Source organism: Trachinotus anak, unplaced genomic scaffold (assembly GCF_046630095.1).
Source record: "Trachinotus anak isolate AG129_WGS33_773 ecotype Australia unplaced genomic scaffold, CSIRO_AGI_Tana_v1 ptg000007l, whole genome shotgun sequence".
Classification (NCBI taxonomy): Eukaryota; Metazoa; Chordata; class Actinopteri; order Carangiformes; family Carangidae; genus Trachinotus; species Trachinotus anak.
The window spans coordinates 21,717,171-21,745,031 of NW_027273858.1; the positions used below are offsets into that span (position 1 = coordinate 21,717,171).

General features: G+C 40.0%; 2 protein-coding genes across 2 annotated transcripts; both read left to right on the plus strand.

Moving 5' to 3' along the window:
- The first annotated feature begins 1,013 nt into the window (after positions 1-1,013).
- LOC139623303 (RING finger protein 122-like) lies at positions 1,014-13,107 on the plus strand. The gene is made up of 6 exons (XM_071481430.1): positions 1,014-2,030; positions 5,341-5,491; positions 7,832-7,874; positions 8,007-8,048; positions 9,488-9,570; positions 10,327-13,107. Exons 1-6 carry the CDS (start codon positions 2,006-2,008, stop codon positions 10,445-10,447), a joined length of 465 nt encoding a protein of 154 aa, XP_071337531.1. The 5' UTR covers positions 1,014-2,005; the 3' UTR covers positions 10,448-13,107.
- Positions 13,108-18,641: 5,534 nt separating this feature from the next.
- Positions 18,642-27,794, plus strand: pcgf6 (polycomb group ring finger 6). Its single transcript, XM_071481431.1, has 11 exons — positions 18,642-18,754; positions 19,032-19,149; positions 19,326-19,425; positions 20,802-20,898; positions 21,190-21,245; positions 22,136-22,195; positions 22,882-22,999; positions 23,922-23,949; positions 24,630-24,728; positions 26,688-26,774; positions 26,872-27,794. Exons 2-11 carry the CDS (start codon positions 19,075-19,077, stop codon positions 26,920-26,922), a joined length of 771 nt encoding a protein of 256 aa, XP_071337532.1. The 5' UTR covers positions 18,642-18,754; positions 19,032-19,074; the 3' UTR covers positions 26,923-27,794.
- Positions 27,795-27,861: the final 67 nt, after the last annotated feature.

Genomic DNA, 27,861 nt, shown 5'->3' on the forward strand with positions numbered 1-27,861 from the left:
AAAACCCACCAGGTGTATGAAAAGATAATGGTTTGTGTTGCAACTACTATGTCAAGGTTATGTTGTACAATGTTGAACAAAATACCAGGTGGAAGTAAACAGGGCATTAATAAGAAAATAGTGAGAAGCTCTGCACAGCGGCTCAGCAGCTACTGTTCAGCCACTGTCCCTGTGAGTGTAGTCACTATGTCATTAATCTGGCTGTACTTTGTGGTGGGACCAGAACATACAGCCTTTAAACTACATTTTAACTTAAGGTCCTACTAGAAGATGGGGCTTTAAGATTAGGTGTAGTCCCATCTCTACATGTAATATATTTAGATTTACATATATGAAATACATATAGAATGGGAAGGAAGGAAAAAAAGGAAGAAGAATGGGGGGAAAGACAGAAATTCATGAGAAATTCATAAGAAAAAGATGTAGAACATGTACATCACATTTCTCTGTAGGATGCAAGTATTGTCTTTGGGTCCCTGTTATTTCAATTTATGATGTGAATACAGCATCAACAAACATCTGCAGTTACTTAAATTAGCACAAGTGAATTGACACATCATCAGCAATGAGCCAATGGGACCTCTGAGGGTCTGGATCAGATAAACAAAGTTTCCATAAACAAGAGTTAGTTTTGATCAGGTCGACAGATATCACGCAAGCAATCAAACTACCTTCAAACTATCACCTCATGGCTTCTCCCCACGCCTGTTTCCACATCTGCCTGTCTACCATCTGCTCTGCAGCTACTTCAATAATAGCTTGCAGCTGCAAAGACAGGAGGAGGGGGGTGCAGGGGGGCGCTTGTGTGGAAGGAAAAACCCAGAGAGGCGAGGGGTAAGGGGAGGGCAGTCATTCAGTCAGTCAGTCAGGCAGGCAGGCAGGCAGGCAGGCAGGCAGGCAGGCAGGCAGGCGGGGGGGAGGAAGAAGGAAGGAGGGGGCGGTGAAAACAGAGCTGTGATGCAGACAGCGAATCACATGAGCAGGGATCTGTTTACAAACTGAGAGCTGAAGACGAGAAGTGGAGAAGAGAGACGAGGAAGGAGAGAGGAGGCGAGTGAATGTGAGAAGAAAATAAGAGGAGAAGAGAGGAGAGCCTGGGTCTGAGTTAACATTGGCTGCATTGTCCTCCTGTATTTTATACCTCCCTGTGTTCTGTGCTCAGAGCAGGAAGGCTGGGGAAGAGATGAGGAGCTGCTTTCCTCAGGAGCACTACTGAGGCTGCCTGGTTGGCTGCCTGTGCTGCCGGGGAACCCATCCATGTCCTTCCCTTTGTCTCTCCATAATTGGCCACGGCAGGTTTTCACAGCCAGAGAGGAGGAAAGCGACGTGGAGATCTAAAAAAAAAAAAGAGGAAAGAGGAGAGAGAAGAAAGGAAGACAGAAGAGGAAAGAAGAGAGGGAAGGAAGGGAGAGCCTTGTGACAATGTTTTGAAGAGGAGACAAAGCAAAAGAGCAGGGAGCGTGCTTGGCTAGAGGTTCATAACCAGAGTGCTGGATGGGAGTATATTTCCTGATATTGTCAGTGACATCGGTCTTTTTATCCCCAACGCTCGCAGGTTTATCTCCAAGACTGTTTCCTTTGTCATGCAGAGGGAAGACACGGAGGAATACTTAGATTTATTTCTCAGACACATTCACATGTCTTCTGGAGTCTAAATCTCATTTAAAGTGGATGTTTGTGTCATATTTTTTGATGTCAAATCATCGCTGCCGACTTTAATAATCACTGTTCAGCTGAGCAGCTGCTTACTGGGCTCATGTCTTCTTGAGGAACTGGGAGTCTCTCATCAGGTCTGCTCACTCCAGACCACAAGGATTTAACTCAGTGCACATCCTCTCTATCAACTATCAGGTTGGACTGGTCTGAATTAAAAGGCAGAGCTCATAAAAGCCACAGCTGACCCTTTTCATTCCCAGAAAAGCTGTGGAAACCAGAGTTTGTGATATTGGAGAGGTCACGGCCTCTACTACTTTCTGGCTTTGCCATCCGAACATCTGCACATTTGATGCATTCCATCCAATGGTGTTACGGTAAGTAACATTTTCACAGATGTTTTTTAGGTTTAAACTAAGCCAAGTTACAACTTAAGTGTTTACTAAGTTAAATTTTACATAACTCACAACACAAAATTAAAATAAAATACAGGAACTAGCTCTGACTAGTTCTAACATTGAGATTAGTTGTTACTTAATATTAATATTTACACCCACTGTCACTATGCTAACAGAACTGATGCTAAGCTAACTGACAAAACTAAATTTAGCTTGCTAAATACAACCTGTTGAAATATTGGAGTAAAGGAAGTAACTGGATCAAAATGCTGTATATGCATATTACATACATGTATCTGTATATGAGATTATAAAGTGTGAAGCTACATAACATTACACTAGCATTAGGTAAATGACTAAATGACATTGGTTAGCTTAGCATAATCAGATATTTCCCACTCTCGGCATGAATACACATATTTCTAAATGTATGCATATATTTAAAAAGTGATATCAGTAATACCAGTTTCCTAACAACTGATTTACAAATGAACAGTCTTTACTGGCTAAAGTTTCTTAATCTCTAAGTTTGGTAAAGCACCAGTTTGAAAATAGCTAGCTACTAAAAACTCCAGGAGCCTACACACAAACTTATAAAGGGATTTATGAACAGCAGGCACAACTCAATCTGTGAATCTTTATGGGATATGAGAGGCTTTAAGAAGCATTATTATATATCACATCTCATGGGTTTATTATTTGCTTTAATAAACAAATAAACTGAACCTCAAACATATTTCATTATAAACTCATTACCAATATCCTCTGAAGGGAGGGCCATCTTTTTCCAGACAAAACACACAACACCAAAGCTACCTTTCCTGTTAAACAGTGTTCAGGTTCAATCCTGTACACGCTGCATGCATTTGCACAGTGGCCTACCTTTTAGTGCTCCACTATCAATGATTCACTAACATCGTGCTAAGATTACAGCTGCCTGCTTCTTTAGCCAAATGTCCTGTCAAACCCTCCCCAAATCCCCCGCTGTGCACCGATACTACACCCTACTGCCGTGAACCTTGTCCATTACAGAATCACCTTTGAGGTCACCATCACAATATAAGCTGCAGCACTTGACCTCAAGAAAGAGTGAACTGCTGCAGTTCCAGGCTGACATGCGTCGTATGGAATGATAAGTGCCATGTTAAAGCCCCTCGGGCTGAATGCACTTCTTTCTCTCCAAGGCCAAACTCCAGTGAGTAACTAGTCTTAGGCCAAGAGGCAAGTGGAACACATTCCTGTGTGACGCAAAGATGCTTGTAAAAGTTCACATGAAAGTACTTCGCAGTGTGGAGAGGTGCTTTTGAGAAGTACTGTGTGACATGAATCTTATAAATATGTGTAAGGACACTCTTGTGGTAAACCCAATGAGCACCTTGAGGACAGTGAACACAAGTAGAAACAAAATTCTGCCCTTAATAGACTCTGTTTTTCTGTAGTGAGATTTATGCCATAAAGATTTGGCAAACCCTTAAAAACATTGTATTTTAAAAAGAAAATAAATAGTCAAAAGTTATTTCCTGAACAGTTTTTTCCTATTTATCACTCACCTCTCAGTTAAAATAAATTAAAAGTTGCGTCCATAACTGTTATTACACACCACCTCTACACATGCACTTATATCTCAACTTTCACCCCAGTTCAAAAACTTTTCTGCAGCTCAGGAATCTCTACAGTGTGAACAGTATTACATTGCAGTTTGAAACAAGAGGCTTAACAGATGCAGTGTGGGGCCTGTGTGCCAGGCCTTACAAGTTACACAGATACGTCCACACACATGCACTGACTCCACATCCTCACCACGGGAGGTGGACACAGGCAAAGTCTGGGATTGCAAGACAGGGTGATGTATGATGGGATAAGTTTGTCATGACCTGTGTGGGCCATGGAAACACAGTGGAAAGGCTCTAATGGAGCTGAGTGAGCTAATATCCCACCACTGTGACACAAATAATACAGAGAATATCCACAATGTACCTACGATGAAAGGCCATTATGGACGACCTACTCTCCACTGAGAGTTTAAGGGTTTACTGTTATATGAAGATATACACATGTAAATACAGAAGTATTAGCTTTAGCACCAATGAATGTGCCAGTTTTTCTAGTCTCAACCAACTCCTGAGTGAAATATGTGTCTCTTTAGCTGCTATATACTCCATGATGTTTACCAGCTGGTTGCTAACGTTGGTGCTGGACAGGTGTACGGAGGCACACAGTGGCTCTGTCGGAGCTTTTTGGCTGGAAACAGCTGCCTTCTGCAACTGGAGCCAAGGTCGACGAGAGCAGTGAGACTTAATTAAAACAGAATTAATTAAAACAGTAACCAAACCAAAACAATGGGCTTTAAGATGCTCTGCAGAACTGCCTGATAATTCTTTATATGTTATGTTGTGTTCTGTCACATTACTCATGTCATCAATTTTTTGTTGATATAAAAAATCATCAGTGATCAGTGCAGCTTTAATCCCCACTCTAACCTAAACCTAAAGCTAGTTCTAACATCATAAGTTAAGTTGTGAGCCTAAAATGAAATGTTGCGGGCAGCTAGCTTTTTGTTTTCTAAGTCTGTCTCCTCAGTGTGAGCCGATATCTGAAAACCCAAGACAGAAAAACCACAGTTCAATAATCAGATGATTCAGAAAGACAAAACATGGAAGCTCACCCACATCACTATAAATTTTTCAAACTATTTATGCTAACATCTGCTGTCTGTGGACTACACAATGTGTGAAGACGCACACATTCATACATTCATACATGATTTCTGCTGAGAATCTAAATGCCACACAATGTAAAATGATCTGACTGTGGTTTTGTTTGCTGTTGCTTTGCATACATGAAAATGACATTTTTCATACATTTTCAACATGCACTGAAAAGCCTGAGTGTGTTAGAGACAGTGGGTTATATTCATGACTGCCTTGTTCTTTGTGTGAAAACAAGGTTGATTCAGTACAGAGTTGGATTAAACTCACACACTGGCCAATACCAACCTTTCATGAAAATTACATTACATTACATGATGAATATGAAGCAGTTTAAAAATGCAATGCTTGAGGTGAACAAAGCATAGTTCAGAATGGTCTTTTCTAAATGCTCTTCTAAAAGCATTCAATTTTCTTATTATGAAAATAATCTGTGATAGCTGTGATGCTGTGGTGGGGGTGTTGTAACCATAATACATGGAAGTACTTTTTTCCGTCCTGCAGCCAAACAGTTTTTCCTGTATTCAAACAGCTGATGTTTCCATTGTGTATCATCTTTTCCATGTGTCCCATCCCGTCAGGGTGCATGTGTGACCTCCAGAACTCCAGCCCTTACTGCAAGATGACATCTGAAGAGCTCTTCCAGCTGCCGCTCAACATCTACATCATCATCCTGGGCATTGGCCTTTTCATCCTCATGCTCAGCCTCATCTTCTGCTGCTACCTGTTCAGGTACAAGACCACAGACAGGGCTGAGGTGGAGTTCCCGTACAGGATGTCTCAGACCGCTGCACTGGACCAGTATCAGCATGTTCCTTATAGTCAAACCTCATTCAGACAAATTTGTCCACTTCTGACTGGAGACATGGTTCTAGTTTAACTCCAGTCTTGTCAAACATGCAGTGAGGTCTGCCTCACCCTGCCTTAAAGTGAAATTCTTTCTTGTGGAGAAACTCTTTGTGTGTCACCTATCATTAACCTGTAACCTGCAGTGCACACAGGAGTTATTTCCTAATGAAGTCTTCTAATGTGCTCTTCCTTCTTCTCTGCCCTGCCTCTACTTTTCATTTTTCTTTCTGTAACCCTGAGAGAGCATTCCTGACCTTCTTCTTTTCAATATAGCTATTGCTTTTAGCTAAAATACTTATAATTAAACAACACCTTCAGACCTGAAGTATCAATAGGCTGTGTGATTTTAAATTGACTTCAACCTATAACGGGATCTGAGTTTTATTTTTATTTTGGTATTTAACTAGAACATCAACACTGTAAATCAGAAAATTGAATTTCCATGCTAACAACTCCCCAGTTTCCCATCCAACCCCAAGACAGAAAAAGGAGGTCAATCAAAATATAAAATGGTTTTCTCAAATATAAAGAGTTCTGATGAAGAATTAAAAAGCAGTATTAAAAAAAATACTTGTAAGATACAATATTATTCATCCCACCAGCTTGACACATATTGGTATTGAAATCGGATGGCTAGTTACTACCAAAACCAAACAGACAAAAAGATTTTTTACAATAAAGGTGAACAGAGACTGTGGAGAGGAACAGATCTACATTACGTTGATCTACAATTATCATTCATATTTATGCCTTTTTCATTTATATGTTAACCTTTTCCCAGCATTTTTAACTGCACCTGAGTTTTAGTGGCCATAAGTAGTCAACCAAAGGAAGTTTACACCCTCCAGTCACTGCTGGTCTATATTTTCTACCAGACTCACCAGTTGGCTTCATTTGGTGTCATTTGGCTTTCACATGGGATAGTTGGTATCAGTTGCAGTCCAGGCGAAACTACCTTCGTTGTATCCTGGGCCAGTTTCACATTTACAAACCTTATTAGCCAACTGAATGCATTAGCAGATGGCATCTTATGTGCTCTGAGAAATCTTCTTAAAACTCTTAAAACAGACTGGGTTTTATAAAATATTGGAAGGAAGTGCACTCAGTTGATTCAGGTCATCTGTCAATGCAGAATCCTCTCATTGTATTACATGGAAATAACATACAGTAGTGCATTGTCTGCTGTTTGACAAATCACAAAGGTTCAAGTGAGCTCTGCTTAAGGCAGACAGGCTGGGATTGGGTCAGTGTTCTGCTGCTGACTCCTGAAAAGCCTGTTTAACCCTTACAGGTGATTTTGTGCTGTGATAATTTAGTAATCTACACCTGGACTGTGAAAGTACAGTGTGTAAGGTTGCATAGGTTTACAGACTGTGGTGGTGATCTGAGTCTGGAGTTTGATTTGTTTTGGTTTGATTGATTTGTTATGATGGATTTTAATTAGCTTATAGCAAAGGACAAAAACTAAGGCTATGCTAGCAGAATGAAAAAGTCTGAATGGACTGATGATGGTGTTTCATCAGTTGTTGGTGTTTTTCGGTGCTGGCAGACAGAGGTGCAGGCAAGGCAGGCAACTGCTCGGGGCCCCAGGCTGTTAGTGGACCCCTGAGGGCTGATAAAACTTTACTCCACACCAATTTCTCAAAATACGGCTTCCTTACCTTGAAACAACAAATCTAAGACTTGAAACGACATCTCAGTAGAAACCCTCACTAAAGGAGCCTCATATAATTCCCTGGACGATTTGCAATGACACCTCAGAAGCAGTGTTGCCAATTATTTGCCTGTAGGGCCCCCTGGCAGATGTTTGCCTAGGGCCCCAGCAGAATCTAGACTCACCACTGCTGGCAGAGGAGCAGTTCAAACCTGAAGACAAAGATACCTTGAACACGTGTAATTCAATCACTTTCAAGGATGTTACAAACTTCTCAAATGCTGCATATCTCGATTAGGTTCAGTGGTCACTGAACCCAGAATAATGGTTATTTATGCTTTCAACAACAATGATCAACAAGAATTTCACGGACGTATTCCTGAAGGTGTTATAGATCTGCTCAGCGTAGATGCACAGGCTGTTACATGACTTTGGCGTTCTGTGAATTCCAGGCCCTCAGCTGATTCAGACAGCATGACGGGACATGTCCCGATGGAGACAGATATGGAGCCACCAGGCACATTATAGAATGTTTTCATGACAAGTTTGGTTTGTTTTGTGCTTTACAGACTGAGGCGACAAGGTGCAAGAGAACAGTACGGATACAACGAGGTAATATGTTAAAGCCATTTCCAGTTTGACCAGTAACTGTTGTTCAGACTCTATCATTTGATTATCTGTCTCTTGAACTTCATGAACATCTTCTTCTTGAACATCTTGTGACAAATTCATTCTTGTCAACAGGTTGTCTTGAAAGGGGCAGGGAAGAAACTGAGCCTTCTTGGGGTAAGTTGAATACAGAGTGAATGTGATGGGATGAACACTTCTATAAAACAACTGAAAACCGAAATATAACTGAGCCATGTTAACTGGCTAATGGGAGAAAATGAATGTACAAAACACATCAGCAACAAATTTACAGCCATAACAAGTTACAGTTAATCTGTAATTTTCTTTAAAAACATGGTGGCGTGCATATATCATTATTTCTATTGGCAAAATTCCAGTTATAGTGTTCAAGTGATGCACATGCAATTGATGTGTGATCACTGCTGTCCCAGTCAAAATTTCACAGAAGGAGGATAATCACACAACCAAATACTCTAGATCCACAGAAGCCTTCCCCAAATCTGACAGGAAGAGATGTGGATGATGTTACCTTTACTTCATTTTGTCTATTTTTAAAGGCGGCTCTATGCAGGAAGTCCACACTTTGAGAAAACGAAATTATTATAGAGAGAACCATATCAGGCGTAGCTAGCTGTTGTAGCTAGCTAATCCACGTCACAAAGTAGGAGCCAATGGGTATTAGGTTATTTCACCAGCATTTCACCAGAGTTCAATCTGACAATTAACACGCTGAAAATGTGATTCACTGAAAATATTATCCTGACTCTTTATGATGCAAAGGAAGTGTTTCCAGGGGACACTAAAAAGTGATGCACTTGTTGTTCAGTGTGTTTAGTGAGTTTTAAAGTTAAAAGCATTGATCTACATATAATTCAATTGTATTATGAAAGTATTTGCAGCACGTGTGTTGTCAAGTTGATGAAAATGTTTTCTGAATTTGTTTGTGTTTTGTCTATTTGCATGTGTTGAGCCATCAGGGCCACCGTAGAAAACCACATTTTTCAGTTATAAAGAGTCAGAATAATATAATATCTTTCTATACTAATTTTGACCTTTTAGGTTTTGCAAAAGTAAGAAAAAGCAGGTGTAAGATACAGAACCAAAAAACAAAACAAAACAAAACACATTTATATCTATATATATCTATATATATCAGTCTTAGCTTAATATTAGAGTGCGTTGTTGTCCCACACTGTGCACAACAGAAACAAGGAAGCTGCTCACTGTAAGGAGTGGCTGCTTCAAGAAGGTCTCCAGTGCAAGTTTTAATTCCTTTGTTTTTGTTACTAACTATCATATTTGAAATTGGCAGTAGGCCTGTTTAGTGTAAATGTTCTCATTACCTGGATGTTAAGAGGGGCTCTTTTATTCCTTGTGAGTGCAAAAGCAGAATATTGTTAGGACTGGTGATACATGCTGAAGCTCATTAGTATGAGTAAGGACTAATGGCAGTGATTTAATTCTTGCAGTGCAGTCAGGGACATTTACATTGGTGATTGTTTCAACATAGATTCATACAGTAGTAGCTTCTCAGTGAGAACAGTTAAAGTGACTGGTTTTATCTGATTTCATAACCTGCTGTTTCCTCTTTTCAGCAAATGTGTGCAGTGTGTTTAGAGGAGTTTCGCAGCAGGGACGAGCTTGGAGTTTGCCCATGTTCCCACGCTTTTCACAAGAAGTAAGTTCCTTAGCCTTTCCGTGGTGATAAAAACTTTCATGAGGTTGAACAGCTGACTTCATGTTTGTGAACATGCACAGCTGTATTTAAGAGTCACAGTCAAATGAAAAACATCCAGAGGTTGTTTAGCTGCTTCACAAACTGGTAACCATGCAGCTAATTTCACTGACTCATACAATGTATTTGAGACTGAGGATGCAAACTATCTTCAACTAAACCACATGGAGCAGCAAGCGTGTCTGCAAATCCATAGGACTAAACCCACAGTATATTATTCTGGCCTTGATTTCTTAAACATTTGGTGAAGACCTCAAACCTTCCCTGACCAGCTCAGAGCAATGACTCATCAGTCCCAGTTTATGGTGGATTTCTGCCTTCGAGTCAACAGCTGAAGCAAAGAGGCAGCGACATTGAGAAAAGCAAGTTTTTCTGGCTGTCCTTCAGAAAATAACCAGCAAATTCCTGACAACATAATGTCCCTGCATGTGTGGACATGAGCATGCTTTATGCAGCTGAGGGCTGTTTCTGCTCTGCAGCATAGGTGTGACATTGACAGCAGGGCTTTCAGGCTGGTTTGCTTTTCTTTCTGACTGATTTCTCTGCATGTATCATCAGCACCTGTGAACTGTGTAAATATCCCGATTGACAACTGTTAATTAAGCTGTGTGAACTTCTGTTTCTTGTCTTCCTGGATGTAACTTTGTGTACTTTGTCTTCCTTTGAAATAACTCACTCATCTATCTCCTTTTTTCCCAGGTGTCTGCTGAAATGGTTAGAAATCCGCAGTGTGTGCCCCATGTGCAACAAACCCATCTGTCGCCTCCAGCCTGACCCCCCACAAGCATCCGTGAGGCCGCAGAGTCTTCTGGAGGTCTGAGCTGGGAACGTACGTCCAGCACTCAGTCGACACCTGTCACTATAGAGGCTCCTGTTACACTGTTCAACAGACTGTAGTTTCACTAACATGTTTTGAGGCAGAGCTACTCTGGAAAGATAAATGTTATAAACCTTAAGTACTGAGCCAAAGAGCCGACCTGGCAAACTATATGTAGGTGGTGACTTTTCACTGATACTTGACATGGATTTCATAATAATGGCTACAAACAGTACATAGCTGGGTGATGCTGATGCACAAGTGCCTTAAAGCTGCAGCTCCCCTGAAGGCCACTCAAATCAAATTCAGACTGGTTTATCAAAGCTGGTTGTCAGCCTGTTCATTCCTCTTCCTATGTGTGTATTTCAACCTGTTTTATTAGAGAGGGCTGTGTGTAGTCAACTGGCAGGTTCTGTCATTTTATTTGTTTGTCTGACTTAACTTTTGTTTTAATATCAAAGGAGAACAAAGCAAAAGAATATTTACAGGAACTGAATTGAAAAAAGTGTAAATTAAATTAAACTATACACTGCCCTCAGCAATTTTCACAATGGAATGACAAATATAGTCTATATCCTGTACATGACTTTTAGCTTTGCTGAATGTAAACACACCTGTCTACACCCGACTGCACCTGTCAGTATTGGCTGTGATGATGATGATTCAGTGTTTGAAATCCCAGTTTATGCCTCATTATAGATGAGTTAATACCATGTTGGGAAAAAGGCTCCCACTCAGTCCAGATTAGATGTAAATATTGTTCTTGTCCTCTTCTTTTTTGTAGCAACTACACCTCTGCTTGTCTTTGTTGTGCTTTGATCATCCATCATGCAGAAATGTTGGTGCAATTTAATACGTTTTTGATGTCAACATAACCATCAAGGCTTTAGCATTAATCATCATCATCATCAAAATCAAAGCATCATCATCAGCAGTATATTTTATATCATCATCAGATGGAAACCAGGAGAAACCAGCTGACTGTCCCTGAACCCTTTGGAATGACCTGGTTTTCCTCTTAAAATGTGATCTGATCTTCATCTGAGTCACAAGTGGAGACAAACACAACATGCCTAAGATAATAACACTCAATTACAATTTTATGTCATTATTGAACCACACCCATTAAACATTCACAGTGCTGGTGGGAAAAGGACTGTAACGAGTGATCAGTCCTCCTTTGGCAGCAATAACCTCAAACCAGCTGATGCTGATCAGACCCGCACAATGTTCATGAGTTTTGGATTGTTTTTCTAACAGAGCTGCTTCAGCTCAGACATATTCTCAGGATGTCAGGTTTATGTATTCGGTTAAAGTCTGGGCTCTGACGAGATCACTCCAGAAGGTGGATTTTCTTCATTTCAGTCATTTTGTAGTAGATTTACTTTGATGTTCTCCTGAGCTTCAGCAGGCGGACAGACACCCTGACATTATCCTGTAAGATACCTTGATAAACCTGAAAATCAATTTGCCCCTCGATGATGGCAAGCGGTCCAGGCCCAGAGGCAGCAAAGCCCATAATCATGATGCTCCCTCCACCTTACTTCACCTCTGGGATGTTGTTTTAGACAATAGACAGTTTGTGAAACTGTGGACTGATGAATATCTAAACTCTTTGTAACTCTTCTAACAGCTTTATGCACATCAGCGACTTCTGAGATCTGTTTTTTTTTTTTGCATAGTTCACATCAGCGGATGTTTCTCCTCCTCTCCTCCAATCTGGTCTCATTCTGGTTTGATGACTCCTGACTCCAGTTAGCTTTTTTAATGCCATTAGCTGAGGAGTTCACCTACATTGTGAATGTCTGAATGATGTTTTCAGTATGGACAAGAACAAAAAAATGATTTGTGTGTCACAACTTAGATGAAGATCTGATTATACTTTAATACAATTTCTTCATAAATGCAGATAATTTCCAAGGGTTCACTTACTTTTTCTTGTATTCAAGGGGCAAATAGAGTCAGATGATACACTTACTTCGGTACAGTTATTTTGGGCCCTTAGTATTTGGGGGATGTTGATGTGTAGTTTCACATCTGTAACTCAACTAATGGGATTATTTCTGCCTTCAGAGCAGCTCTGCCTCTGAGAAATGTTTGTACGGCAGCTTGTTTGTCAGTTTTCCCCTTGATTATATGCAGCTCCACATGAATACGATGTGTCCTGGACTTAAACACAACTTAAGAACCTGGAGCTTCAACCACCAGAAAACACCAGCTTTGAAGATATAAGAACCTCCTTTGGCTCTCAATGCCCCAGAATTGATGGCAAATGCAAAGACTGTGATGAAAGATGTGGAGAAGAGGACTTTTACAATCAAAATAACCAGAGTCCTGTTTAATTGAACACAACAGGTCAAACTAACAAGATACAGGGTTCTGTGTATTTTGGCTGTAATCTTCCATTGTCTCACACTCAATCAGCCCCATCCCACAGTGTGTTGCCAAGCTGAATGAAGGTAGCGAAGCCCTAAATGGTGAGACCGTTGAGTCACATGGGATCTGATAGAAGACAACTACATGCTGTCACACGCCTGTTGAGCTACAACTGAGGGTCTGAAGTGGCTCAACCACTGAAACAACACAAATGGTTTTTAAGTTATTTTTAAGGAACTGTTTTGTATCATTGGCTTTCAATAAAGGGTGTAGTATGTCCGCTATAACACTTTGACTGTCATTTGTCGTAGAGTTGGATGTCATCGACAGAACTGAACCAATCTGAGCTCCCAGTGTCTGAGAGCTGCTCTGTATATAAATAGACACATTGCACTGATAAGAAGAACCTGTTTCAGCTGGTTTCTTGTCTGTGTGAGGCGACGATTAAAACATCCGTCATCAGTGTGTACCATGTCACAGAGTCCTGTGAATTTTAAAACATATATATAACCAGTGTTCTGATATGGTCATTTGGATCTAAGTTAACTTTTTTTATAGATTTGCTACATGTTGATACCTGAAGCTGTTTATTTGTTTATTGGCATTATTATATATGAAGAAGTTATACCAATGTGCTGTCCTCATTAACATTTCACATTTCTTTCACATTCATTTGGCAGTTTTTAGGTTGGTCTGACTTGACCAGTTTGTTGGTCCTCCACTTATTGGGAAGACATGTTGTAATACAATCATGACAGCAGGTCAAAATCTTTATCCAGTGAAATATCTACCAGATGGATTGGCATAAATCTTGTACAGACATTGTTCCCAGGATGTGTCCTCATCACTCTTTCGATCCTCTGACTGGTTATCTAGCACCATCATCATCTGGTCAAAATCTTCTTTGGTTTTTGACCCAATACCTGCAAAACTAATGACATTCCCTTCAGCCTCAGCTGCACTTTGTGTTTCGTGCTAATTAGCTGTTGTTAACATGCTAACAAGCTAAGACGACAAACATGTTAAACATTATACCTGCTAAACATTAGCATTGTCATTAAAAGCATGTTAGTGTTGACATTAGCATTTAGCTCAAAGCACTGGATCCCCATTCAGCTGTGGGCATGGCTGTAGACTGTCTTGTTGGATAAATGTCAGTGAACTGTAAGCAACTTAAATGTGCTTTTGTAACCAGCTGAAATTATCTTTAGAAGAAGTTTTATAAGAAAACAAAAACAGTCTTCAATCTAAATTTAAATTCATACTGCCATTCCTTGACATGGTGAACTGCTTCAGCATTGTCACACTGCAGGGTGTTTGCATTTAATTTTTATGTAACTGGTCAAACCACAACGCAGACAACCTCAATCTTCCTTACAGAACTCACATAAACCCTTTTCCTTTAAACGGTCACCTCTTTTATTCTTTACACTCTTCCTGCAACTATCTAATTTTTCCTCACAAATACTAATACTTCCATCAACTCCTGAGTATCTTGTCCCACAAAAATCTAATAAGACTGTCTATATTCTAAATTTGGAGCAAGGAGCATATAACAAATTATCTTTTAGGAAGTTTAACTACTTCAGTTCACCGACCAGCCTATAAAATTGCCAGCAGGTCATCAGTAAACACAGACACAGTGTCAGGTGAGTGGATCCACTGCTGGATCTGAAGGTCAGTACAGGATTCATCTCAAATGCTGTTCTTCTCGTGACTGGATCCTAATGACCCATTCGTGAGAACCTGTATAGACTCTCTCTAAAGAGATGTCCGGTCCAGGTTCTGGGAGAAACCAGAGGGAAACGTGAGACTAAATCAAGTCACACGAAAAGACACTTTGCTGTATTTACTACTTAACTAAGCTGTGAATTCACAGGTGATTCCACCTAATTCTCACTTAGGCGTCCCCCATTACTACAAGCAAAGTTCAACAACAGGTGCTGAGAACATCCGGAGCAGTTAATTATTCTGAAAGGTGACCTGTGGTGTACTGTGGAATCCTTCATTGTGCCATCAGAACATGTAAATACAAATTGATCATGCAGGTATGAAGATGCACATGACTGCAAAAATGTGCACCACACACAAACAGACAACACAAAACCATGACACACAGTGAGCAGATGTCTGGAAATTTCCTGTGCAATCATGACATCAGAATATTTGCAAAAACACAAGTGTGTTGCAAAAGGTTTTCAAGTATGCCAATGTTACGTTATTGACACTGGCTAACCACATGACTTGAAGAGCACAGAGGTCTACAAATATGAGAAGTTGTGCATATTCCTACGGATGTCTTTTGGCAGACACAAAGTAGTCCACACTTCTTCACAGGGAAATCTCTCAAAAGTAAATATTTAACCACAGGAAACTCCAGATAAAGAGAACTATGATGAATGGATTCAGTCAGGTGACAGCATCAACAGAAAGCAAACCTGGCCTCCATTCAGAAAGTTAAAGACAAAGGTCCCCGTCCCAGGAAATGAAGCTCAGCCTAAATTCAATCAGGAAGACTATCTGTATGCCTCCTTCATTCACAGTTCTCTCTCCCTCTCTCTCCCTCTCTCACCCCACTTCTTGTAATCAGCTGACTTCAGGTATTTTCAGCAAACCAATCAGACTTTGCCACGATCTCAACCAGCGAATCAAACTTTAAAATCTGTTGTCCTCTCCTCTGCTGTCAGCTGTCATTAAAGTGAGTATTGCTGCGACCCTCCTCCACCCCATCCACCTCCAGTCTTCAGATCCAGTGCCAGATTGAGCTCATTGGAGTCCATTCCTACCACCACCAGTGTCCAGACGCTTTCTCAGGAATTTAAAATGCATCACAATTAAATGACTCCTGAGTAAAATCCTGAGATAGACAATGATCTCATCTCTTTTGTTTCAGGTTCAGATGTGATGATGCAGAATATCAACCGTCACAAACCTGGTGTGTTTTTTTTTTTTTTTTTTTGAAAAACTGAAACAGCAAAAACTGTCTATTGAAAAGATCATTACTGTTTGTTAAAAAACAAGGAAGCACTTACAACTTTAGACCGGTTTTTAAACTAAAAGCTGACTTGCAGCCTTGTATGATAGGACACAAAGCACACAGAGGTAATGTCTTCCATATTTTCTTCTGGGCTTTGGGGTTTAAACAACTGAGAAGGAGTATGTATTTTACAATTACACATAAAGCACAGTTGCTGCGTTTTTAAAGGTCACTTCTTGTCTTCTTTAGAGTCACCAGCAGTCTGACATTTGACTGTTTATTCTGGCAAAAAAAAAAAAAAAAAAAAGATTAAAATAAAGGTATTTGGTATTTGTCCTACCATCGTAGAGAGCAGAGAGAACTTAAGTTCATTTAGACAACCAATATACAATTTGCAGAAAATACAAAACAGCTAAACTAGGATAAAAAAGAGAGTAAAAAATATTTTACATATATATATACATACATACATATATGCTGGTGTTTGGACTCATGTCCACAGTGTTTCTGAAATGGGCGGCTGACTAATTTTAAATTCTTACTGTTAAATGTAAAAAATACAAGTTAATAAACCAAATCTTTGGGGGTTTTTTTTCACAAGAGACACAACTGCCGACAAACTTCATGTAACATGTGTATAACTAGTGGTGCTCTGGTAGCCTGGGGGTTTGGTGTCTATATGAACCCCATTGTGCCTGGTTCAAGTCAAGCAAGGGACCTTTGTTGCATGTAATTCACCATCTCTCTATTGTCATAAAAAGCCCTAAACCTTGTTGTTGACTAGATTAGACTAAAATTTTTCTTCCTTGAACACCGCCTTCTCTGACACTCAACACCACACAACGTTTTCTCCAGTTCTACACACCACAGACGTGTGGTAATAACTCTGCGGTGTGTCAGATTCAGCTGCTCCTCGGAGGATAAGGCGCAAAGATGTGAGATGCCGCTGCCAAACAGGAAAGCTGCATTAGCTTCACACACACAGGCTGGCTCAGTGACACCACATGCAAAGCAGACAGAGGTGACGGTGTGATGCTGCTGGCGCTAAAAAGAGTAAAAAGGGGAGTTCATGATAAATATGATTACATCTGGATACACTAAAAGAGTTTAAGTGAAATTGGTGGACTCAGTCTATCTAAAAACTCTAGTTGGATAAGTAGGTTAGTAGGCTTGATAAATAACCATCTTGGTTTGTATTACGGTTAAGAGTACGGTGAAGAGTAGTTGATTTCATGCCACTCCATTAGAATGCATTTAAACAGCTCTTAAAGATGCTTTGTAGAAGGTGGAGGTGAGGTTTTCTCCGACTAAAAAAGGATGAAAATACAACAACTCAGCATCAGTCTTGCCAATATAGATACACAAAATCTGCCCCCTAAACATGTTGCAAACTCTGTCTCTTTTTAAAACTTGAGATACTACAGTAAAATTGGCCATGAAAGTAGTCAAACACTTCTGCCAGGATTTCAACCAAATATAACAGGATAATACCAATACTCCACAGGAGTTAGAGAATGGCTTATCACAACAATCAGCCAGCTCAACTGTGTCAGTTCACAGCACCTGTAACCTCTGTATGTACTCACAGCCTTACATCCATAGAAAACTGTGCTGTCCTGGCCATAAACATAGTCGTCACCATACTTGGGCACTTGGATTGCCAATGCAAGAGGATTAGTTTCATCAGCTGAAGTATTAAACCCAACTGTAATGCTTGAGATAATGATGGGTTTCCCATCTTCCATGTTTAATATGATGTAAATTATGAGTACCTGTGTCCTGAAGGAATGTCTGAGCTGCTATGACATGCTATGCATGGGGATGTCCCGACTGTGGTGGGCATGCCACTGCAACATGTAACACCAATTCAGTGTGGTTCTTCCTATAATGATACCACAGGAACAAAGGGGGATTGGCTTTGCAGCTCTAAATCCTTTTACTACATAGACTTTATTATAATAGCATTATTATTATAATTCTTTTTTGTTTGGTTGCTCAGGGCCTCTGCCCAAAATATGTAAGCTGCAATACAGAGCCCCCTTGACATAGTGAAGTATCTTGTAATACACAGTGGGAAACAGCCTATGTTTTTTACTTTTACGTTATTCTTATGGATTGCTGCACTTGTGGGAAACATCTTTATGATGTAGATGATTGGTGGATTGTGGCATACACATGATTTGTCCTTCCGTAATGAAAATAAATGTATTTGGTGTATCTACAGATGGTGTTTTCCAATTTTTTTTTATTATCATGGGAAAAAATTTCACACACAAAATGTGACCAGAGGTCGCTCATAAGCATCTCAGGGGTTAATCACTATATTAGCCTAACTATAAGTCAAAGCAATATCTCCCCATTATAACACCAACATAAATAAATCAAATTAACAAAGTAGTATCAAATACAGGAGTAAAGGCAGGTGACTTTGTGTAAATCTCGCATTGATGTTATCATATACCTCGAGCGCCTCCTGTTGGCAAAATGAAAGTAGAACCTTTAATTTCCACGCGTTGCTACTCCCGGAAAACACGTCATTGTGTCATCAAAATAAATGTATGGAAATTGTTAATCGAGTTTATAATTACTGACTTAGTATGTTTTTGTTTTTTATATGTTCAGCAGCAGGTCTCTTGAATCCCCTCATTCTTCTATACAAACCTGTCAAATTCAATCCGCCATAGAGCTAAACGATATTTTATTTATTTCTCTATTTTATTCTTATCTGGAAGATCTGGGGGTTTAAGGCCTGTATTTTACACAGGCTACAAATTGAATGACAATCTGAGGATAAAGTATCGGTTTATTTAGATTTAGACATAAAATGTATTTTTTCTTGGTCATGTCACATTTATTCTGAAGGAGCCAGACCGGAAGTTACATTGTTGTTGCCGCTCGCGTAAGACGAGCGAGGGAAATTGAGTCGCTAACGTGAGTGAAGAAGCAACCAAGAGAAGGCAGAAGTCACTTTGTTCCGTGTTGAACTGTACTTTTGGTATTAGCACGAAGACTTCTCACATTTTAACACAGGCAGATTAGTCAACTGAGCTAAAGCGCTAGCTATACGTGCATAAGTTTATATTTTTAGTCTCGTATATCGTAAGTAAGCTAACCTTAATCAGGAAGTCAGGCGAGGCTAACTCACTGGAAGACACCTGCAACTAAAAATGTCTTGGACGTTTGGAGCTAAGTTGTACAGTATTTAATTTGTCGTGTTGTTTTCGTAACTGAAAGAGGAAAGGGAAGTTCGCTGAAGTGTTGTGGGCAGCCGCCGGGAATGTCATCGCCTCCATATGGTCGCAGGAGTCATGAAGGGTCAGCGCACACATCAGACAGCGATGCAGAGGACGAGGTGCGTTTAGTCCTTATTCTCCTCCATTCATAACAAAGACTGTTTACTGAACCGAAACTATGAGAAAGTAACCCTGACTGTAGAAAGTATTGCTTTTGAGGCAGGCGAAGTCAATGCAGGCGCATAGACAGTGTAAAGCTGTAAATCTTGACTATGATTTGTTTACGTCTCCACAGCCCCAGCTCCCCCTCAACCAGTTCTTCCCATACATCCGCTGCGCCCTGTGCTGCGGCTTCCTCATCGATGCCACCACCATCACAGAGTGCCTGCACACATGTAAGTTACAACACCTGTGTCCTGATGTTAATCCTGGACTGTCCACAAGGATATTGAGTAGCTAATTAGAGGAGGTCTGGGGCATAAAAGCTGACATTTGCTGGCACATTTTAATGCCACTACTCCACCATACACATTGATTGGAAAAATATAAACCATGGATATCATGTATGTGTTTGACAAACATACTGATTGTATATGTTACTGCAGGAAGTTCCATTGCCTCATATTTTATTTTTAAAATATGATTTGGGGCTTGTGACATTGTAAACTGCAAAATTACAGTGTGGGGCTGAGGCAAAGCTACATTTATCTCATATGAGATAAAGCCTGTTAATTTGATAACATTGCCTACTTTGGTATGTGTTTGCAGTGAGCCTTAGAGAGGCTTCTGCTGTGAAAAGTGCAATGTAAAATAAGACATTCAGTCAGTGAAGCTCATAAACATCTGTGTGATGTATATGAAAATGCGGTGATTCAGTGGACATTTTAATGCTTACTACACAATCAGGTTGTTGCCACCAGTGTTTTCTGAAAGAGCCAGTCTAATAACATAAATCAGTTCTTAATGTGTTTTGCCATTGATCATTTTGCTAATATTTGTTAATTTTCTGTATTTTCTGTGGGAGAGACTAACTCCGTTTGATGTCAACGTCAGGCTTTGTAACTTTGCAGATCTTTTATGTGCACAAAAGCATATAATGCTCTAAAGCAAAGGGAAAAACCCAAAAAGCATAAAATGGGCACTTTAATCTAACTCTCTGGGATACAGTAAGGAGACAGACAACATGAGGACTGATGTACGATCTGAAGGTCTGAACAAAGACCAGCATGAGCTAATCTACTGTCTTTCCCTTGTTTCCCTTCCCTTGTCTGAACTTGGGATGCATTTATCCTCTGGCATGATGTCCACATACACCAGAGTTAAACAAAATCATGCTAATTAGACCAGCTCATAAACCAGTTGACCCAATGTATCATACACTATTTGCTGATAAATAAGTATTGGCATATTTATTTGCCAGTAATTAACAATAAATTTGAGTATCATGAAGTCAAACGTGTTAAATTAAACTGCGTCTCCATTACATAGTTCGTCCAGCAGAGGCAGATGACAAGTTTCTTTTTCTATTGCAAAACATCCTACTCACTGAATGTTTTGATCACAGTTGTTTAACAAACACATTTAAGGGATCATGATCAAATGTTAACATAAAATATCAGCTGATATACATATAGTCATAGTATTATGAAAACTTTCAAATATAAATCTATATCGGCCTCAGAACTCCACATAAGTCTGGTTATGTAACGTACTTGATGTCCTGACTCCCAACTGTGTGACTTATGATGTGATGTGCTTTACCTTCTCCCAGTTTGCAAAAGCTGCATCGTGAAACACTTCTTCTACAGCAACAGGTGTCCAACATGCAGCATTGTTGTCCACCAGACACAGCCCCTTTACAACATCAGGTCTGTCCGCTCACTCTTTATGTATTTGGTGATTTGTTTCACCTTCTGTACCTGTTAAATGACCAGATGGCTCTCAGCCATGTTTTTGACAGTTTGACGTTAGTCAGAGAGAAAACTAAAGAAAGAATAGTTCTGGAAATTGAAATGCATTAGTTTTGTTGTGTGAAGTTTATTGTTAGAAGTCAGAAATTTTGAGCTGAAAATAAAAAAAAAAGTGTTTGAAATGTATGATGTTGAATTTGAAATCTGCTGTTGCTCAGATCTCTAATAAAACAGTCTTGCTTCCTGCAGGCCTGACAGACAACTGCAGGACATTGTTTACAAAATGGTTCCTTTCCTGGAGGAGTGTAAGTATGTGTACAATGTACAAAAAAAAATGATTACACCCATGGTCAGTATCACGAAGGTGTTAAATACTTGCAAGTCCTGTCCATTTAATACACTTATGTTTTTAGAGCACATCCAAAAAATTTAAGCCAATTAATTTGAAAAACAGCACCATGCAGTCACTGTGGTGTCCTGGCCAGGGTCACACCAAACACGCTGGACTCCATCTGATCCCAACACATTTATTTTGGTTTCATCTGACTAGAGAATGTCCTGCCTCAGGCTTCTTTTCAAAGTTAAACCTCCCTGCAGTGTCCTTCACACTGTCTGATCAGTCGCTGAAACACCAGCTTCCACAGACAACCATTGTGCTGAGTCAGAAGCACTTATCTGTCTGTTTTAATCCAAGGTTGTGTAAACAGTGAACCGTGTCTGGCGTCATTTTTTTGTGGACGGCCTCCTGTTATTGGTAGAACAGCTCTTCCTGTACCTCCTATCCACTGCCGCAGCTGTGTTTCAGTTTATGTTCATCTGCTGATGCTCTTGTACTCTCTCACATCTGAACAAAATCTTAGTCTGGCTCCTTACGTGTTCCTCACCATGTGGAGCCATGTTTCATTAGACACAACCCGGGTCAGAACCAAGGAAGCTGTGGCATCATCATTTGTATCAGTTTTTCTGCACTGAAGTTGCACTTTGGGGCCTGTATTTTCAGTGTAGTCTATTAGTTACTGTTTGTTTTGTAATAAAAATAGTGCCATTATTTATTATATATATATATATATATATATATATATATATATATATATATATATATATATATATATATATATATATATATATATATATAAATAAATATCATTAGATGTATTTAATATTAGTGATGTTTTTTTTTTTCTTTTTTCTTCAGTGGAACGAGAACAAATGTGTAACTTCTACAAAGAGAGAGGGATGGAGGTGCCAAAACCAGGTAATTCTGTTCTGCATTAAATGTTTATGTAAACAGGTTTGGGCCGATGTTAGCTGTGTAAAGTAAAGTAAAGTAAGTGGGTTATTGAAGTACTTGGTGGAATTAATTGCACTGTCACTTCATATACTGCAGAAAAGCTCCTAAATAATATGGGAAAATAATCCAGTGGTGTCTGCACAGGAAGTGTAAGCAAAAGAACAAAGGTCCTCATAGAAGGGGCACAATTTCTAATAGTAAATTATGGTCAGGAAGATTTTGAATTTGTAAAGTGATTTATTGTTGTAAATCAACCTTTGTGAACCTATAAAATGAATCTACATGAGAAATTCAAGTTTGTCCGTGTTCAGAAAATATTTGTATTGTAATTGACTGTAAAAAAAAAAAGTAACTGTGAGCAAAATCTGAACAAATCATCAGTGATTAGGTCACACAAAGAGACTGTGAACATGTGTGTACAGAAACGAAGCAGAAAACTGTAAAACTCAGCACTCAAACCTCCCACACTGTGTGTGACACTGAAGTTATAAGTATGAATGTTGACCCTGTCTGAATCTGATCTGGAATCTGAATTCCTTACCGCTGTCACCAATTGCTCACTCAGGGGGCAATGTTGGGTCTCTGTAAACAATGTAAAGAATCTCATCTAGACCTGCTCTATATGAAAAATACTCTCTCCTTCTTTGCAGTGCTCATCACCTCTCCTGGTCCTGTTGTGTCGAAGAGGCAGAAAAAAGACAACAGTCCCCAGTCTGTGTTCACCATCCCCCCTGAGCTGGACGTGTCTCTGCTGCTGGAGTTTGTGGGGTAAGGATTGATTACAGCTACACTGGCTATAAAAGGTGATCAGCCTCTAAGACATTTATGTTTAATTTAAAGGCCTGACACAACTGAGATGAAAAGACAAAGTAGATTACATTTGTATTAATCCATATGTTGGGTCGGGATGATACAGAGAAAGTTCAGCCTCAAGTACTTTGAGACAAGGTTTTCTTTTCTTTTCGCATTATGCTGAAATGCAAAAAACAAGGCTTTTTCTCAGCCGTCATTGGACTTGTAGTAGGAAAACCACAGGTGTAACTAATAACACTAACAATGGCTGTGCTGGCAGTAAGACATGTAAATGAGTCAGCACACAGGAAACCAGCAATTTGAACGCTGCCACTGATAATCAGCAGCTGTTTTTAAGTACACCTGTACTTTTACTGCTATGACCTGGTTACATTTTGTCATAAAAAAGCCCAAGTGTCATTCATATTGTGGGTACTTGTGTACTTTGTCCCATTAGAAAATACAAATTCACTGGCTCTAAGTGAAGTCAGGACCATCACAGCCAGCGTGAAACAAAACCTGCTAGTTCATCATTGTTAATCTGTTGTTGTTAATCTATTGTTAATTTGTCACAGGTGTAAATAATTATGTAATTAGCAATTAGTCAACCACTGTCTATTGTTGTCTCTCATTGGTTGGAGTCAAAATAAAAGAGGTAACAAATTCCTGTCCCACGGCCTGGTGCTTTGCTCCTGGCCTGCAGATGTAAATCAGACTGTAGACTCACCTGAGTTTGGCTCCTGACGAACACATCCTCTGCTTCCAGTAAAAGGAAAAGACCGGTTTGTAGAAGATGAATGAAACTACCATGCAGTTACTCAAACATGTCACCAGATGGTCCTGCTGTCCCGCTCAGTACTAAACAATGTACTTTAATTGACTCTTGTTTTGTTTTCAGGGCTGAAGAAGGCATTAGCAACTATAAGGTAATGGCCTAAATCTTTAGTCTTAAATATTAATGAGGTTTTATTAGATTATAATAATACACTGTAACAGAAAGTATGAGGACAAAATGGATGATAACTTGATAAAGCTGCACCCTGGTCTGCTTATCCAATAGGATTTCTCTGCTCAGGTTATTCTGTTATTACACAGTCTGTTGGATGTTGCATTGCATTATTTATCAGGGACTGTGTCTCTCAAATTAACTTCACTTGCACTTTAAATGTACGTTTTTTTCTGACAATTTATCCCTGGTCCGCTGATACTTTATTCAGCAGCTATTTGCTTATTTGCTGTAAGAAGCAGTTTACTGTTGGGCAGGTCAGTGACCGTTGAACCATATAATCTGTGTGTGCGGGCTGGAATGGGCTGGAACCTCTGTAAAGGTGTTGTGAGTTAGTTGTTATTTGATACAATCTGTTAATTCAGATGTAAGTGAAAAATTTTAAACACAGTAAATTAGGATTTGAATGATTGTGGTGGATTAAATAAGCTTGTAGACCAAACACATGTGCTGTGTAATGACAGACCCAACTTCAGGGTGTGAAGTTGTGACGCTGCCTTATTTTTTTCAAGCTTACACAGTTTTAAATGACATAGCTCTGATTTTATCTCTGTTGTTTTTTATGAATATCACTCTTCTGACCACCCTGTTCCTGTGTAGCCACTGGAGAGGCGGTATGTCCGTGTGTCTGGTGAGGCCACTATCCGCCACGTGGAGTTGTTCATCAGGAGGAAGATGGAGCTTAGTCCAACCTGCCAGGTGAGTCTGCCGGGCTTACAGCTAATCAGTTAACAAAGTGACATGACCACAGTCCTGATCCTGGTTGTTGATTTAGACAAACTTGGAAGCGGGACGGCAAAAGGCAGTCGGCATTACAGTGTAGCGTAGGCGTGCACAGTGACCAGGATCAGACTAGTACGGTGCCTCTGAGAAGTGCTCTGATCCCTTCACTCTTTGTACATTATTGTGTTGTAGATTCAATTTTAAATGGACAAAGTCACTATTTTGCTCAACAGACAGGAGGTGCAATAGTTTGACAGATTTTAAAAAGTATTTGAAAAGATTAATTAAGATTAATGTAATCATTGTACCTTGTATGGTAGCAAAAGGGTTCATCTTTAGTGACATGACTATTTGTTGGACTAAGGTATCGTCCTGATAAAGACAGGATAGCTGAAAACATCAGAGAAATCAAGCAGGGTGTACTGGAGATACAACTGAAGGTGTGCGATGGATTTGATTTGATTAACTCCTTTACTAGTTTGTTAGTAAATTATAGCAGCTCTGGACATTGTCATGATCTTATTGAGGGATGCAGCATGATGTCAGACATTACAACCTGTAAGGGTTAACATGTGTCAGCTGACCCTCCCTCATGATCCTCCTGACCAGCGTTAGATGTGGTTGGAGGCTGGTGAACTGGTGTTGCTACGAGTCATAAACTCAGTGACTCTAATGTTCAAAAGTTTTTTAACTGAGAGAAAGTGAGACAGAGATGGAAACAGAAAGTGTCTAAAGCCCCTTTTCCACTGGTCAAAAAACCAGCTAACACTCTCTAACATCTGGCTTTTTCTGGTAATGGAAAAGGGTTTAATCAGCATTCACACTATGGTCAAATGGCTCTGCAGTAGACGCAAGTATTTATGAGCTCCGGCTCCAATCAGCATTGATGTAAAAACAACGCTGGTTAATTTTCACCCGTTCGCCTCTGTAACGTCTTTTGGAGCAGTGACTGTAGACAGACCTGTCACCTGTGCAGGTGCTGTTAAACCAGAAACACCGCGACTGTGTGTGTGCTCTAAGTGCATGTGATGACCTCGCTCCTTGCAGTTGTGTGCATCCTCAGTCCGAACAGAAAGGCAAACTTGACTGGCAGCGGAATGGGGTCAATCGGCTTTTATTAGCAGGGTTACCTGCGTTTAAAAAAACCCGCTCATACTCTCTAATCTTGGTGGTGGAGAAGGGGTTTATTTGTGGGAAAATGAGAACAAACATAAATACACACGTGGACAGTGGGGAGACAAAACTGCTGAATACAAAGGGAGCCCAACATAGAACCACTCAGGTCAAAACTCAGCATGCCGCCAACATCTAAAGGACAGCGGACACTTAGTGAGGACGACCATAATCTGATTACAATCAAATTAGTAGTGCAGTGATACCACATGTCTGTCTGACAGCTGAAGAGGAGGTGATGATCACAACTATTAATATCAGGAGCAGCAGTTTTCTCCTTTCCTCAGGGCACAGACAAATAGAAATGGAGATCAGTTTGACAGAGACAGTTCCGGAGTTGGAGTATTTTGTATTTAGTAACACGTGGATGAGGATTAGCAGCTTACACTGATGTCCTGTCTTCGGTGCCTCATGGTGCTGTCCTGTCTGGACAAACCTGGAGAACCATGGGGCACTATTCATTGTAGCAGAGGTCACAACAGTTATATAACTCTTACCTTTAAATTCATGCATTGCTATAACACTTTCATTATAATTGTAATTGACTAGTGGCTGTTGAATTTTCATCTCCATCCAGTTTATCATAAATATCCGAGTCATTTCCTGTGTGTTCAGTGGTCAGTTAAATGTTTCCCTGTATTTCTGATGTGGCAGTGGGCACTGTAGATGTAATCCAGTCTGAAATTCTCAAGCTCTCACAATTTGTCCCATCAGAAGGTTAAAGTGGACTTTCTGATTGAAGTGTTTGTGTGTGTCCTGCAGGTGGATGTGGTGTGTGGAGATCACCTCCTCGATCACTACCAGTCACTCAAAGACATACAGAACTCTGTGGGCGAAGAGGCGGTGCAGGTGAGAGCCACAGTCACACACAGAAACAATCATAATGGAAATTTCATAGAAAGCCAGGAACACTGATCCTGTTGGTCCTGTTTCCTTTTTGCTCCAGGACGGTCTGTTGGTGCTGCACTTTGGCCTGGTCCTGCCCTCCGAGTCTTGAGCACTGAGTTACTTCCTGAGGGGATGAACTGTCCTTTTAGACTTTGACTCTCTTCATCAGACTCATGTGTGGAGTAAACTGTCTACATTTGCATTAAAACTGCTTCCTGACTGTCTTGGATGTGTTGATAGATGACGTCCAAGAGCTCTAAACTTGGTAAGATTTCACACTGTAGCATCAAATGTTCAACTCTGAAGACGACAGGTACATAGATTTGATTTACCGAAGTGCCAGCGTGTAAAAACGAATTTTACCTGATGAGTGGAAATGTCCTGTTTATACTGCCATGATCTGTGTGTGTCCACTCCACACAAGAATGTGACTTCTGTTGTTCCTTAAACTGGACTTTACTGTTAGTGTGTTTGAAAATGTCTGTGAAGGCAACATGAGCTTCATCAGTCTAGTTTAAGTATCGTTGCCTCATTGTCTTTGTATTTATCATTTCAGGGGTTGACTGTGATTTCAGATAAATGCCTCTGATTTAAAGGGCTTGAAACAAAATGACTACCACTACCAAAGGTGTGTGTGTGTGTGTGTGTGTGCGTGTGCGCGTGCGCGTGCGCGTGCGCGTGCGTACGTGTGCTGAGAGAGAGAGAGCTTAGATCTACATGGTATCTTTAATTCCAGCTTGCTTTTTGATGATCTACACACTTAATTTAAGGGCTATTAACATTTATATAGAGAGTGTCTGCTGATGTAATTTAATACGACTGATATGATAAATATTAACTTTCTTAGCTTTAACTCATCAGAGACAAAAACAGTTATTTAAAGGGTGTTTGTATCAGGAAGTCTTGTGGTAGGGTTTGTTGAAAATTGTTTTCCTACTTGTTTTGTCAGTTTGAATTAATAAATAAATGCACAACTGAGAAGTGTTTCCTAATTCAGCCATGTTTCCTGTTTTGCAGGGGTGGGGTTGGAAACTTTGGAATAAGGGGG

Coding starts and splice junctions, on each gene's coding strand:
- LOC139623303 (XM_071481430.1), top strand. CDS start 2,006: ATGCATTCCATCCAATGGTGTTACG. Junction 8,049..9,487: donor AGAAACTGAGCCTTCTTGGG/GTAAGTTGAATA, acceptor TCCTCTTTTCAG/CAAATGTGTGCAGTGTGTTT. Junction 9,571..10,326: donor TCCCACGCTTTTCACAAGAA/GTAAGTTCCTTA, acceptor CTTTTTTCCCAG/GTGTCTGCTGAAATGGTTAG.
- pcgf6 (XM_071481431.1), top strand. CDS start 19,075: ATGTCATCGCCTCCATATGGTCGCAGGAGTCATGAAGGGTCAGCGCAC. Junction 19,426..20,801: donor CACAGAGTGCCTGCACACAT/GTAAGTTACAAC, acceptor ACCTTCTCCCAG/TTTGCAAAAGCTGCATCGTG. Junction 23,000..23,921: donor CTGCTGCTGGAGTTTGTGGG/GTAAGGATTGAT, acceptor TTTTGTTTTCAG/GGCTGAAGAAGGCATTAGCA.